The 14,302-nt window shown below is 41.5% G+C and overlaps 1 protein-coding gene across 1 annotated transcript; it reads right to left on the reverse strand.

Annotated features, from left to right (window-relative positions):
* Window positions 1–781: 781 nt before the first annotated feature.
* Window positions 782–13,604, reverse strand: LOC145397923 (tRNA (guanine(6)-N(2))-methyltransferase THUMP3-like). Its single transcript, XM_080270927.1, has 9 exons — window positions 13,497–13,604; window positions 11,762–11,857; window positions 8,107–8,184; window positions 5,902–6,208; window positions 5,468–5,540; window positions 4,988–5,118; window positions 3,823–4,001; window positions 1,566–1,892; window positions 782–1,137 (listed from the first exon to the last, which is right to left on the reverse strand). Exons 1-9 carry the CDS (start codon window positions 13,602–13,604, stop codon window positions 946–948), a joined length of 1,491 nt encoding a protein of 496 aa, XP_080127053.1. The 3' UTR covers window positions 782–945.
* Window positions 13,605–14,302: the final 698 nt, after the last annotated feature.

The following is a 14,302-nucleotide window of genomic DNA, read 5'->3' on the forward strand; positions in this document are numbered from 1 at the left end:
GACATGCCATTGCAAAGGGCCAGACGAGCAAAATACATGCCAATAAAATAGTTCATGATGAACATTTTCCTTCTAATTATGTGCAAAGTGCTGCTCAGCATGCTGCTGAAGTTTACACTGCAATACAATATTGTACTGTGGTTGTTAGCTGTCTTTTCCAAACAGCTGAACTTATAAAAGTTGTCCCTGAATAGCTAAAGCAACTCAACTGCTGTTGATGGAGAAATGGTACTAAATAGAAAGTTCACAATGAGTTGTGTAGGATATCACCAACATCCATCTGCAGTTTGTAGATGAACTTTAGTAATGGGGTCAGATGACATTTCAATTAAATCCTGCATATTATATATATATATATATATATAATCCTGCATTGCTCTATGAGGAGACCAGGAGCCCCAGGCTAGGCAAGCTGGTCCTAACATTTAAGATGAGAGTGAGCAGCCTCACTCATCCCTGAATGGCATTACATGAGCAATAAACCCCAACCACCCCTTGGATATAAACCTGCACAGGCTCAATCCAATTGGAGCACCATAATTACCCATTAAACCACTAGGTGCCATAACCTGGTTATATGGTTACCATCCAGCGTAGTATGTAAATGGTTTCCTGGTGTACAGGAAACCATTTGGCTTGCCATTCAGTGTAGTCACCCACAGACTGAAGGAAGAGGAAAGAATGAAGGAAAAAAAAGACAGAGAAGGGAGTGTAGAGTCACCCATAGGCATAAGTAAGAGGAAAGAATGAAGGAAAGACAGAAGAGGATGGAAGGAAAGAAGGAAGGAAAAGAGGAAAGGGCAGTCAACCTACTTTTAGCATGACTTACTACAAGGAAGCACTGTATGGTTTACAACCTGATTGTGAGTAGAAAAAGTATTTATTACAATATTCTACATACATAGCAAAATATAATCCATCTCTGTTATTTGCCATGCAGGTCAATCAGATCACAACTTCCCTGGTTGCCTGATCATCTTGTTCATGTTTTCTCTTCTTGGAGCTCCACTCCGCCTTTAGAGTGGGGTCAGCAAGTAGTGAGGTGCGGTACAGGATGAATATTACAGCTGACAAACCTCCAATGTTGATTGTCTGGGACCCTCCTGTTTTCCACAAGGTATGCACCCTCTTGATGTTCTGTGGAAACATACATTGTACAGTAATACATCTATACTCTATACGCTGTACATATTATGACAGAAAATACAGCTAATATAATGCCTACAGAGCTACTAATTATCAATGAATTTCTATATAAAACATCACACTCCTATACTGTTAAAATGTTGATGCATATAATATCAGGATGGAAGTGCAAGTTTTCCACCATCTTATATGCATGGTTCACAATCCAAATGAACATTAATGTACTGCATGTCAATTTAAAAAAATGAAAAATAAAAAACACTTCTTGCTTTTCTTCAATGTTTTAGTCAGAAGTTCTTATCAAGTTCCTACCAAGACAAATTATTACAGTTGGGTTTTCATGAAGTGAATGACTAACAACAGAAATGATATGCATCAAATGAGCCTCATAAATGTATGAATGAGTTATAAAATCTGACCCTGATCATGCTCTTCTTGTCATGTGTGAGAAGGACTGCTCGGCCAGTGGAGATCTTGGTCACTCGAGCAAGTTCCACCAAAGCCCGGTAATACAGCACACGGTTGTCTGCTTGGCTGCCCATGCGTTTCCCAAATGGCAGGTCTGACACAATGGCATCCACGATCTGGCTACGCAGTGGCAGTCTAGTGGCATCCCACTGAGCAACATCAACCACCATTGATCGACCCTTTTTAATCAGATAGTCAATATTGTCTCGACTTCGCTTCACTGCCTGGCCAAAATTGTCCCCACCCAGATGCAGCACTGACCTGTAGGTCTGCGAGCCCTGAAAAATAGCAAGAAAGCCAAATAATACTTAATTACAAGTGTCTACTAACTCCACCAATCATTTATCCTCCCAGTGTATTACAGAATGAGAAAGAAATGGAGGATGAGTGATAGTAAGAGAGGTTTCAAGAACAAAACAACCTTAAGACAGTTTTAACATGGCTAATTCTTGTTGACAACTCAAAGGAAGAAGAATAACAAAAGAATTGTAATAATAATGAAAGTGAAGATGAACAGGATAAACAAGATAGAAATTCAACTGAAGAAGATAAACAAAGACATACAATCTTTCTCTTATGTGCTGCACTGAAGACGCTTTACATATAGATAGATAGATATGAAAATAAAAAATCCAACTACACTATAAAGTACATCACTCCCAATCTTTAACACACCTCAGCCTAAGCTACACACTTTGTCTCTGTTTCCATCACCTCCCCCCCCCCCCACACAAAAGCTTTCTAGTTTCCATCACAATCTTGAAAGAGGAAGAACTATTAACAGCATGCCCAGGAAATAGCCCAACAATCATTCACATACCATTCAAGCCTCCAAACTCCTGGTTTTACAGTACCTCATAAGTTCAATTTGTGGTAGGTGGGGGCACTTACCATCCACTCACTCAATGTAGTGTTGCTTTGGGTGTCTGCCCTTTCCTCTCTTCCTTCCTTCCTCTTTTGTCTTTCTTTCCTTTTCCTTCTGCCTATGGGTGACTTTACACTCCCTCTTCCTTCTGCCTATGGGTGACTCTATACTGAGCAACAAGCCAAATGGTTTCCTGTACACCAGGAAACCATTTACTACTCTGGATGGTAATCATTTAACCAGATTATGGCACCTGGTGGTTTAGTGAGTAATTACAGTGCTACAATCGGATTTAGCCAGCACAAGTTTATATCCAAGGAATGGTTGGGGTTTATTGCTCAAGTAATGCCACTCAGGGATGAGTGAAGCTGGTCACTCTCATCTTAAATGTCAGGACCAACTTGCCTTGCCTCGGATTCTTACACTCCTCAATGGAGCAACGTAGGATTGGATGATGGCTGGATGGACACAAGCTCAATCATCCACTAATATTCTTCTTTTTTTTCTTTTACAGATGTGCTTCATAGACAACTTCCCAATGGTCAATCAACTGACTATCATCATCATCATCTAATCCTGCGTTGCCCCATGAGGAGCATAGGAGCCCAGGGCTAGGTAAGTTGGTCCTGACATTTAAGATGAGAGTGACCAGCCTCATTCATCCCTGGGTGTCATTACGTGAGCAATAAAACCCAAACACCCCTTGGATATACACCTGTACAGGCTTAAGCTGATTGGAGTGCCTTAATTACCCACTAACCACCAGGTGCCATAATTTGGTTATATGGTTACCACCCAGCATAGTAAATGGTTTCCTGGTGTACAGAACACCATTTGGCTTATCACTCAGTTTAGACTCACCCACAGGCAGAAGGAAGAGGAAAGTCCATCCATCCATCGTCATCCAGTCCTACATTGCTCCATGAGGAGCGTACAACCGGGGCTAGGCATGTTGGTCGAATGAAGGAAAAAAAAGACAGAGGAGGGAGTGTACAGCCACCCGTAGGCATAGGGAAGAGAAAAGAATGAAGGAAAAAAAGACAGAAGAAGGCGGAAGGAAAGATAGGAAAGGGCAGTCACCCGAGAGTAGCAATACATCGAGTGTGTGGATGGTGAGCGCCCCCACCTGCCACCTTCAAGTGACTACCAAGTTCAGAAAAGGAGCCCCAAACCCTTGTCATGTGTTCCTCCATACCCAGTTCAGTCAACAAACTTGCTCCCCTGTCATATAATTATCTGTAACAGAAAATTATTACTAAAAATCAACAACACGTGAGAGTTGGAAAGGTGAATCCACTTTGGTCACCACAGTCATTAAATGTTTACATGTTTTCAGTACTGACCTCCATGGGTATAGTAGCACCACCACACATAGGGTCAATCACCACCTCCCCAGGCTGAGGGGCTGCCAGGCGCATCAGGTTATAGCACAGGGTGGCACGCAGGTTGGTCGGTCCAAAGCTTGTCAAATTGCGTTTGAAGAGGGGCTCCTTTGTCAGACAGATGGCCACATACACACACTCTGGAGGAAAGTACTGTAAACCTCCTGATTAAAGTTCTGCCTACAGTTAGTAATCATCACTATCCTGACCATATTGGAATACCTATGATTTCTGCATGCTTTAATCTTGTATCGTCTCATGTTCAGTCTAACTATCCTCCGTTCACTTGAACTGGACATAATATGGCCAACTCTCCCTTCTCAATGTTGAGATGTAATAAGAGATAAACACTGAAATATGGTGCTGGTCACAAAGATATTCTCTGAAAAGAATGGTGAGCTGTAGCATTGTCTCATCCTGCCACTGAGCTACAGGAAATAAGCTGCAAACAGGCAAAATTCTCCACGAACTTAAAATGAATAAATGATAAAATAAGTAAATATTCAAGCACTGGTGACTCAATAAATGGCCTTCATTCTGACTGGCATTCATTACATTTTGTACACTGATGGCCTTCATTCCAACTGGCATTCATTACATTTTGTACACTGGAAAACTATTGGTACCATAATTTAGTAATATACCTGCATCCTGGATGTGGCATACCATGAAATTCTAGTAATATAGTATTATCAAACAGCTGTGAGACTTGCTATCCAATTCATAATAGTAGTTGTTCATCCCACTTTAAACAGTGTGTATTAAACATCTTATCTGAGAGAAAAAAAAAAAAGGCAAGCAGCGAATATATTATCCATTCCTAAAATGTGAGATCCAATCAAATTACACAAGACTCAGCGAGAGAGGCATGTAGGAGGCAACATCCATGTGAATAATAAGAAACCTTTATATTGAAACGAGTAAGATAAACCACCTTAACAGGTCCTTAAAGTGATACACCCTGAAGTGAAATTTCTTTTATCACTCTTTGTAAACAACTCTCACAAAAACAGTACAACAAAAACAGAGGTAACTTACAGTGTGTTATTTCCCTACAGTCCTGATCAGTACAAGCAGCATGCACACTTAATTATAACACAGCACATCAACCTTCAGTTTTTGCTACCTGTGTCAATGCAAAGCAGAACCTCCATATCAAAGTTTGAGAGATCCACTGGCCACCCCAGCATCTCATTAACTCCAGCACCAAACTGACGAGCTGCCTCAGGGCTCCCAAATTTATGGGTTGTTCCAGTCCTGATAAAGAAGGTTTAATCAAGTTATCATAATGGTACAAATATTGTTGTTTACACTCTATGTAACAAGTTATATTATGTATCATCAGCTCCCCCACATTTCCGATATATGGCTGACAACAAAAGTTGGGTCCCCTGTTCTCCGGGTTACTGGGTTATACAGCATGTCAGCAATATCTGACAGATATCATAAACAGCTGTTTCCCAGCTGCTTAAATGCTGGTTGATACTACTCTCACTCATAAATCACTAACCATTATCAATAATTCTGTTACCTGTATTCCCTACTTAAGTTCACAATCAGATGAGCCTGAGGTAATAACAATAAGAGCAACAATAACAACACATACCTGCTACAACTTATCCTAAACTTGGGACCTCTCTCCTCCCTTATTCTGCTGCTCTTCTCCTCTTGATTGAGATCTGAATAACAGAAAAGGGTGAAAACTTCCTTAAAGACATTATAAAGACAACAATATGACAAAGTACAACTAAAAAAAAGTTCTTAATAGACCTGAGGCTGCTACCACTGTCAAGAGCATTTTGGCAGAGGAGACTAACCTGCAGGATGCCCCTGGTAGCTATACATAATTAAAAATCTTCAAGCCATCTCCCATGTCATCTAATGAGAAAATGATCCCACAAAAAACACTATTATTTTTGGGACGGCTAAAATTTGTTTCCCTTACATAGAATTCATTATAATAATCATCAACATAATACAATATACCTGTGAAAAGAATGAGTGAGCTACAGACCAAAAATCATAAACTATCACACTCACCTTCCTTACTGTTCACTTCTGCATGACCACCATCCTTTTCCTTTTCATCATCATCTTCCTTGTCATCCTTTTGTGACTGTCTGAGGTGAGGAGGGAGGACATCTTGTGGTAAATTGTCTAAGATGGCAGAGGACTGTTTTAAGCTCTTCAGGTCAAGATCGGGTCTTGGAGTGCAGATTTCATTATTCAGCGGCCTTATCTCAGCTATGGGGTTACCCTCATAACCAAATGTCTGCTGCCACACTTGCGTCCCTTTTTTCCAATCCGGACGCTCGGCTAATTTGTACAAACGTTCAAAGCACTGCTCCTGTATTAAGATGGGGTTTGGTTAAGTACAGTACACTGCATATCAACTTGTGTATGGATTATTTATGAAAAATGGTGCTCTAACAGCACCAAGCACTAGATCTATGAAAATTCTGGGTGGTCCAACAAAAAGACCTCAGGGTTATGGGATTAAACAGAGATGTTGCCAAAGATCGTTCAGCATGGACAGACACCATCAGGTGAACAAAGCTATCTACCTATTGCCAGATGCCTCAATCCTGTAAGGGGTGGCCACAAACAAACTGCCTCCACGTCGCCCTGTCCAATGCCACTTCACTGCCTTGCACCAAGCTTACACACCCCTCTCTCATATACCTCTCCGCTTCATCCCTCCGTCTCATCCTCAGCCTCCCCCTCCCTCTCCCACCCTCCACCTCACTCACATACACTCTCAAACAAACGCTAACACACAATAAATGGAGCTACAGATATATCATCACAGTGAAAAACAATTACTATCACAGCATTTGATTTCATACAGCTGTTTATAAGAATATTCAAAAAGTTTTACAGTACTTTTAAAATAAGCTCAAAAAGGAGCCCAATTTCTAAATAAGAAAAAATCACTAATAATTTCCAGGTCATGAAGAGCTGCATTTTTTGAAAGATACCACAAAAATCTTTACTTTTTTTTTTTTTTTTTTTTTAAATATGATGCATTCATTCAAAATCTAACATAGCATGATCTTGTGAAAATATTAATGACTGCATCAAAAAGTTGCAGTACACAATACAGTACAGTACATGAAAGTACTTTTAACATGCTAAAACCTATGCACCTCTGTGAATTATTATAATAAAGTATATGTAATTTAAGCAATGGCAAAACTAATGTGGAGTACATTTATCAAATGCTGTTGGTAATGCATGTGGAACAACCTATGATCAATGACGCATCAGTACATCAAAACTACAAAAAAATTAAGAATGATGCACAGGATGGATTCTTGACAAGTATGATGTTTGAAACAAATTTTGTTGTATGGTATAGTGAAAAATTCATGTTCTTATATATATATATATATTTTTTAAAGGACTGAGTCAGGCTTGTAATGTTCTACCATGTTAATCTTTTACTTTACACAGTAAAGCACTGCTTTAAATTTATGTGCTAGAGACTAACATAATCACAGAAAACAGGAAGAAAGGAGGACACACACAGAAAAAGTATGCCAGAGGTGATGGTAGAAGTAGGTAACACTACATGATGTGAGTGGCTGATGGGTGCCTCTACCTACCAAGCAGATAATAAAAATTCCTAGGAGCATGTTGGAGAGTGGGAAATTAGAGAACGGGTAGCACTCTTTACAAGCTGCTTAATCTAAAGATTCTCCATTACAAAGCTGCTGATCAAAAACACCTTTCTTCATTTAAACTTGCTGATGATTCAGCTATTATGAGGTAAGAGCAGAAACAGGTTTGTGATTCCAACATCTCCTATGCAAGAAACATATCTTGCTCTGTTTCTCTGAAAGTGGTATTTTGTCTGAATATATCCTATATATAACCAATAATGGGGTGATGCAGAGCCTTCTACAGTGCTTGTGTTAACTGGGTGAGAGACACAAAAGCTGTATTCATCTGGAAACCAAAACCTCCACACTCTTCCCCACTTCGCCATGGCAAGGCGCTGTCTGCCACAAGGGAACTAAGGTTCACTGTATGGGACAGCCCTGCAAAGGCAACTGCTTGTCTGCAGTTGGTGGGTCTGCTCAGCCAGACAGACCAAAGTTACTCAACATACAACAACATGAGGACTGCTACTGCTAACACAATAATTAGAAAACAGAAAAATAAATGTACTGTAGACTATATGCATGTAATGATGCACCATACAAAGAAAACTAATTATATACTGTGCTACGAAGAATGACTGACCCTTGAGTCTGGGAAGGAGAAATTCTTGACCATAAAAATCACCACGTTGACGTTGTCCACAGCCCGCAATTTCAGTACCTAGAGGAAATTTACATGATTGGTGAATTAACATATACAGTAGCTACCAGGTAGTACTGTATTTCAAATACTACCAGCTACAAGAAATACTAATCACACTGTGACCTTAAGAAGCAAATTAATCTAGATTTAGAGATGTACATAAGGTCACAAATAAATGTGTGGCTTTATTTCGTTTTTCGTTTCGTTTTCGTTTTTAAAGGCTCCAACATGCTTGCATGTGTCGGCCTTGGTCACCTAATGGCGGCTCTCCACGCTGCACGATCCATTGCAGCCTCCCTGTTCAGTCCCTTAACCCTAAGGTCACACTTAATGACCTCGTCCCATGTCTTTCTCGGTCTACCCCTCATAACCCCACCCCCAATATTAACACTTCTCACCTTCCTCACCCAACTATCATCCCCCATCCTCTCCACATGTCCAAACCACCTCAATCTACCTCTCCTCATCACAACACCAATACACTCCAGTCCCATCCTACCTCTCAACTCTTCCATTGTAAACCCAGCCCCTCCAGGCCTTGGACTCAGGGACGCACTGCACATCCACCTAATCATTGTCATTTCTGTACGTCTGAGCCGGCGAATGTCTTCCTCCTTCACTTCCCAGGTCTCACTGCCATACAGCATTACACTCCTAACACACGCTGCATACAAAGACCCCTTAGCACGTAGGGAGAGCCCCCTCAATGTCAGGAGAGGCAAGAGCTCCCTGAACTTCTTCCAACCACTTCTCACCCTAGCCACAGAGCTAGCTCCAGCCCCACCTCCAGCACACAACATGTCTCCTAAATAACAAAACTCTTCCACACACTCAAGAGATTCACCAGCAAGTTCAATTCTTTCACGTCTGACGATCTCCACCTGCTCACCCGGCACGCCGTACACATAAAATCAGCATTATCTCGCAGTCTACCTCTGATACCACTACATCTCTTATGCACCCATTTATCACACACACCGCACAAGATGGAATTACTTCCCACGCCCTTGTGGCAAACTGCACATGGCCACTATCCCTCGTCTTTGACAGTACCGCCACCAACCCTAGATATCATCACTTTTGTTTTATCTGCATTTACCCTTAAACCCTTTTTGCCCCATACCATCTCTCCACTTCCTAAACCTTTCCTCCGCCTCCCTTTCATTCTCTGCAATCAACACCAAATCATCAGCATACAACAACTCCCACGGGAGTCCGTTTCTAAAGTCACGTGAAAGGGCTTCAAGTACCATGATAAACAACATGGGACTCAAGACTGACCCCTGATGCACACCAACATTCACGGAAAACTCATCACTCAAATCTCCATTCACTCTCACCTGGGTGTGAGCACCCACATACATGGCCATAACCACCCTAACCAGCCACTCCTCCAAGCCAAGCTTTCTCATTGCCCACTTCACCACCTCTCTAGGGACTCTGTCAAAAGCCTTTTCCAAATCAACAAAAACAAAATAAAGATCCCTTCTCCTACCAATATATTTTTCCTGAAGCTGTCGAACAATGAATATGGCATCAGTGGTCCCCCTACCTGGCATAAACCCAAACTGCATCTCATCAATATTCACTCTTTCTCTAATCATACCTTCTAAAACTCTCTCCATTACCTTCATTATCTGATCTAAAAGCTTTATACCTCTATAATTCCCTCTTTCCAGGGCATCACCCTTCCCTTTATACACATTTACAATTACACTCTTCAGCCAATCATCTGGGACAACACACTCATAAATAATCCTATTTATCAGGTCAGTGACTAAACTCACCCCTATATCGCCTGAGGCCTTCAACATTTTGGCAGTCAACCCAAACACACCTGCTGCCTTCCCCACCCTCATCCTGCCTATTGCCCTCACTCACAGTAGCAGTATCAATCAAAGGCCAAGGGCCAGACACTGGATCTGCTGGCTCCAAACCTTCCCTGTCCCAGTCAAACTCCTCATTCAACAACCGATTATAATGCTCTCTCCATGCATCTTTAATATCCTCACTGTTCACCACTACCCTTCCTTCATCATTCTTCACACACTGCTCACCTATGATATCCCGATTATCCCTCTTCACCTGACCTGCCACCCTAAATATATTTTTCCTTTCCCCATGATTTAGGTTATTAAGTAATTGTCTCTGTGACTCAGACTTTGCCCTGTATACCTCTCTCCTAGCCCTACGCTTGGCAGCCAAATATTCCTCTTTGCTACCACCCTTCTTCCATTCCCGGAAAAGCCTTCTTTTCTCCTTAATTGCAGCTTCTACACCCTCATCCCACCACCAAGTTACTTTATGTCTTGGTGGTCCTCTTGTCCAGCCGCATGTTACATCAGTAACTCTCAAGAAATTGTTCTTGAGGGCTCTGTACTGTTCATTAACGCCTCTGTCTACAGCTCCCTGTTCAGCCACCACTCTCCTCAACTCGCTATAGAAGGCATCCCTTACTACTTGGTTTTCCAGCTTCCATATTTTCCTCCTAGGTACATAAGTCCTCTTTTTCATCACTTGTTCTTTAAGCACCATATCACAAATCAGTAGTTTGTGCTGCTGCACACACTCCTCACTTCCTATAACTTTAACATCCCTCACTAACCTCCTATCGGCCCTCCTAACCAGAAAATAATCTATTTGACTGCTATTTCCCCCAGACTCATACGTAATTAACCTACTGTCTCTTTTCCTAAAATATGTGTTGCACACAATCATGTCCGTTGCCTCCCCAAACTCGAGTATCCTTTCCCCTTCTGCATTCCTTAGACCATATGCACATCCACCATGCACTCCTATATATATATATATATATATATATATATATATATATATAGTGTCTGACTCTGGACAAAGGCTTCACAGCCTGCTTTCAAGGCCCAGTAGTCCTCCTACATACCATACACCTCTGCATGTCACCACTTCGGCACTAACACCCACCGTCCATATTGAATACATGCTAGGGCTGTCTCATACAGGACTGGGTGTATTGGTATTAGCAGGGGTAATTTTACGACATGTCAGCAGGTCTTCTGGTAGATCGGTAAAGTCTGATTTTTATGAAATTCAAATCCTCAAACTGTTCCCTGCCCCAGCCGGGATTTAAATCTGGGTCCGGTAGGACTGCAGGCCACCTCTCTGCCGACTGAGCCACTGCCTCCCGCTAAAATCTTTCTGACCAGTCTGAGAATCAAGCTTGGCTTTTCACACTTATCAGGTGGATGTGTTGACTTATTCAGCTGGGCACTTCAACAGCCTATAATGTAATAATACATATCACTTGCACTGTAATTTCTAAATGTTATCCATCCACCCAGAATCCAATCCTTTATTACCTCATTAAGAGTGCAGAGCAAAGCTACTTATTCAAAACAATTAAGGCAAGGGTGACCAGCTGCCCTCCCCTGAGCAGCATTGTAACAAACCCCCAATCATGCCTTGGATTAAAACCCTTATGGGCCATATCTGGTCAGAGTGAATTAAATCAATAAAACACCACATATCTATTTGTTGGTCACATGATGATCACCCAACATAGTACTGTAAATACATTCATGGGTCACAGGAAACTTTCTAGCCTATCACTGACTCTCACCTCGGGAACCCTAGTGATCTCAATGTCTAAGAAGACCCTCCCCCGTGCCAGCACACACACTGCTCCCAGCTTCTCTTGGCACTCCCTTGCTGCCACCTAGAAGCAATTGAGTGAATTAGTTGTGGATACAAGAGACTGCAAAAATATGCTAAAATTTCTGTAAAATGCAGAGTACAGTATTACACTGATTTCCCCATGCTGGTATTAAGCAATATTTTATGGTCATACAGTAATCCCTCAATTATCCATACACCCATTATTCGAACAACCCATTCCCAAGACGTGCTGTGATATGGCTGTACGAAACCATAGTACATGTATTTTTCCATTTTATCCAGACAAAATGCTTGCGTCTGGGTGGAAATTATGGCCACACAAACATTTTCGCCCAGCCAGATGGGAATAGCCCAGTGGCGCTGTGCTGTCTGGCTCGGTAGTTCACCCAGCGTCTGCTAGAGACCCCCTCGGTCGTTCCCAGTTCCTGCCTGGCGACCGTGTAGTGAACAGCTCCTCTTGGACAGTCGTTATGGCAGCACACATGGTGGCTTTTGTGGTTGTTCCTTACCTGCTTCAGGCCTTGCTGTTCCTTGCATGCCTCTTCCTAGGGTGTGTGATGATGGCCCCTCTGCCAGGGAAAAGGAAGAGGGTAGTGCTGACTCTGGAGAAGACTCTGGAGATCCAGGGTAAAACTGATGGAAGATGGTTGAATCATGAGTATTGACACTGAATTCATTCTACGGGATGGTTGAATCGTGAGTATTGACACTGACTTTATTCCAGCTTACTGAACTGTACCATGATTTTATTCTATTTTACCATGATTTTATTCCGATTTGCCATTACGTGTTGTGGGCTCCCTGCATTTTTCTCATGTTGCCATTTTTTTTCATGTCACTGCGAGAAATGGCCCTGCAGTAGTGATTGCTTCTCTGTGGCTGATGGGTCTGCTTGACCAGACAGAGTAAAGTAGTGTTAAACAACAGGAGCACGTGTTGTACGATGTACTGAAGTGGCCTCTCACAATGGCTTTCACAGTTAGGTATTATACAAATGGGGGGATCAGGGGAGAAGTCCATTATCCGAACGGACCCACTTTCCGGACATGCCTTTGGCTCTATTATGTCGCATAACCGGGGGATTACTGTATACTGTACAGTGCATGCTCATCAAAAGCCATTACTTATAAAAGTGAGTGTAACAAGTAAACAGTATGATTTAGACTTTCACACCCTATTGGAAATATACAAGAAAAGGACAATGATGGCACTCATATAATCCACAGTAATTATTCAAATGCCGCTCAATTCCTCTATTCCCTGAAAGGGAGAAGGTGGACTGCTGCAGAAGACGAATATCAGCTGCTGTTCACCAGGCTGACACTCAGATTAGCCTGGGGTTACAGAGATAATAACAACAATGACAAATAAAGGCTACAACTAAGAAGTCTATGAAAACTAAAATGCCTATGTGGCTACTGATACATGAATTGGCTACATAACCTACTGTAGATTCTTATGATTTCATGGTTGATCAAAAGCAGTATAATACAAGGTATCTAAACTATCGTATATTAATCTAAATACTTTGCAGCTCTACAAAATACCAATACCACCAGCAACTTTACCATCGAAAGTCTCATGGCCATACCGGTAGTTGCAGTGACAGCCTGCTCAGAACACATTAGCTTAAACAAAACGAAGGAAAGCGGCTGCATTAAAATACTAATCACGCTTACTTCTTCCAGGCCCGTGATAACTGTTGCTTCTAGTGTACATATTTCATGGTTCTCTGGTATTATTCCCTTCAAGAGATCCGAGTTCATTGCGGTGATGACGGGAGCCATGGCTACGCTAACTCGGCTACTTTCTGTGGGTAAATCCAAGCAATAACATTAAATCTTGGAAAGCACAATATTTTAGCTGGTTTCTTATGAGGCACAGGGCTTGCTGGCATATATTCACACTACACTGCCAGTTATGTAGCGACTTTATGAAGTCGAAAAATAAGTACTCCGAAAACGTGGTACAAAGGTAAACAAACAAACAAAACCCACGAAAACCTAATCGACATCATAAGTGAGATATACTGCGGGGATAAAACCATGATAAAATTAAACCAAAATGTAGAACCGGTAATAGAAATCTCCAGCGTTAGGCAGGGCTGCACAGGATCGACCACCCTTTTTAAACTTGTAACATTTAAAATAATCCAAGAACTAGAAAGTACAGGCCTAGGCTACAGAGATGACAATATAAAAATAAATACTCTATTTTACGCAGATGATGGCCTACAATTTTCGCAATCAATGACAGAAGCCAAGGCAAACATACGAAGATTAATAAATGTAGGCAAGGAATGCGGGCTTGAAATAAATAAAGCAAAAAGCAAATTTATTATATTCAATATGGATCGGCAACCAGAAAAAAATTGAATATATAGACGTAGTTACATCTATTACATACCTGGGAGTAGAAATAACAAACTCAAAAGACTGTTTCAAAAAACACAGGCAAAACATGATAAACAAAGCCCATAAACTAG

Source organism: Coenobita brevimanus, chromosome 5 (genome assembly GCF_032717465.1).
Source record: "Coenobita brevimanus isolate Jiangsu-jjx chromosome 5, ASM3271746v2, whole genome shotgun sequence".
In the NCBI taxonomy this organism is placed as follows: Eukaryota; Metazoa; Arthropoda; class Malacostraca; order Decapoda; family Coenobitidae; genus Coenobita; species Coenobita brevimanus.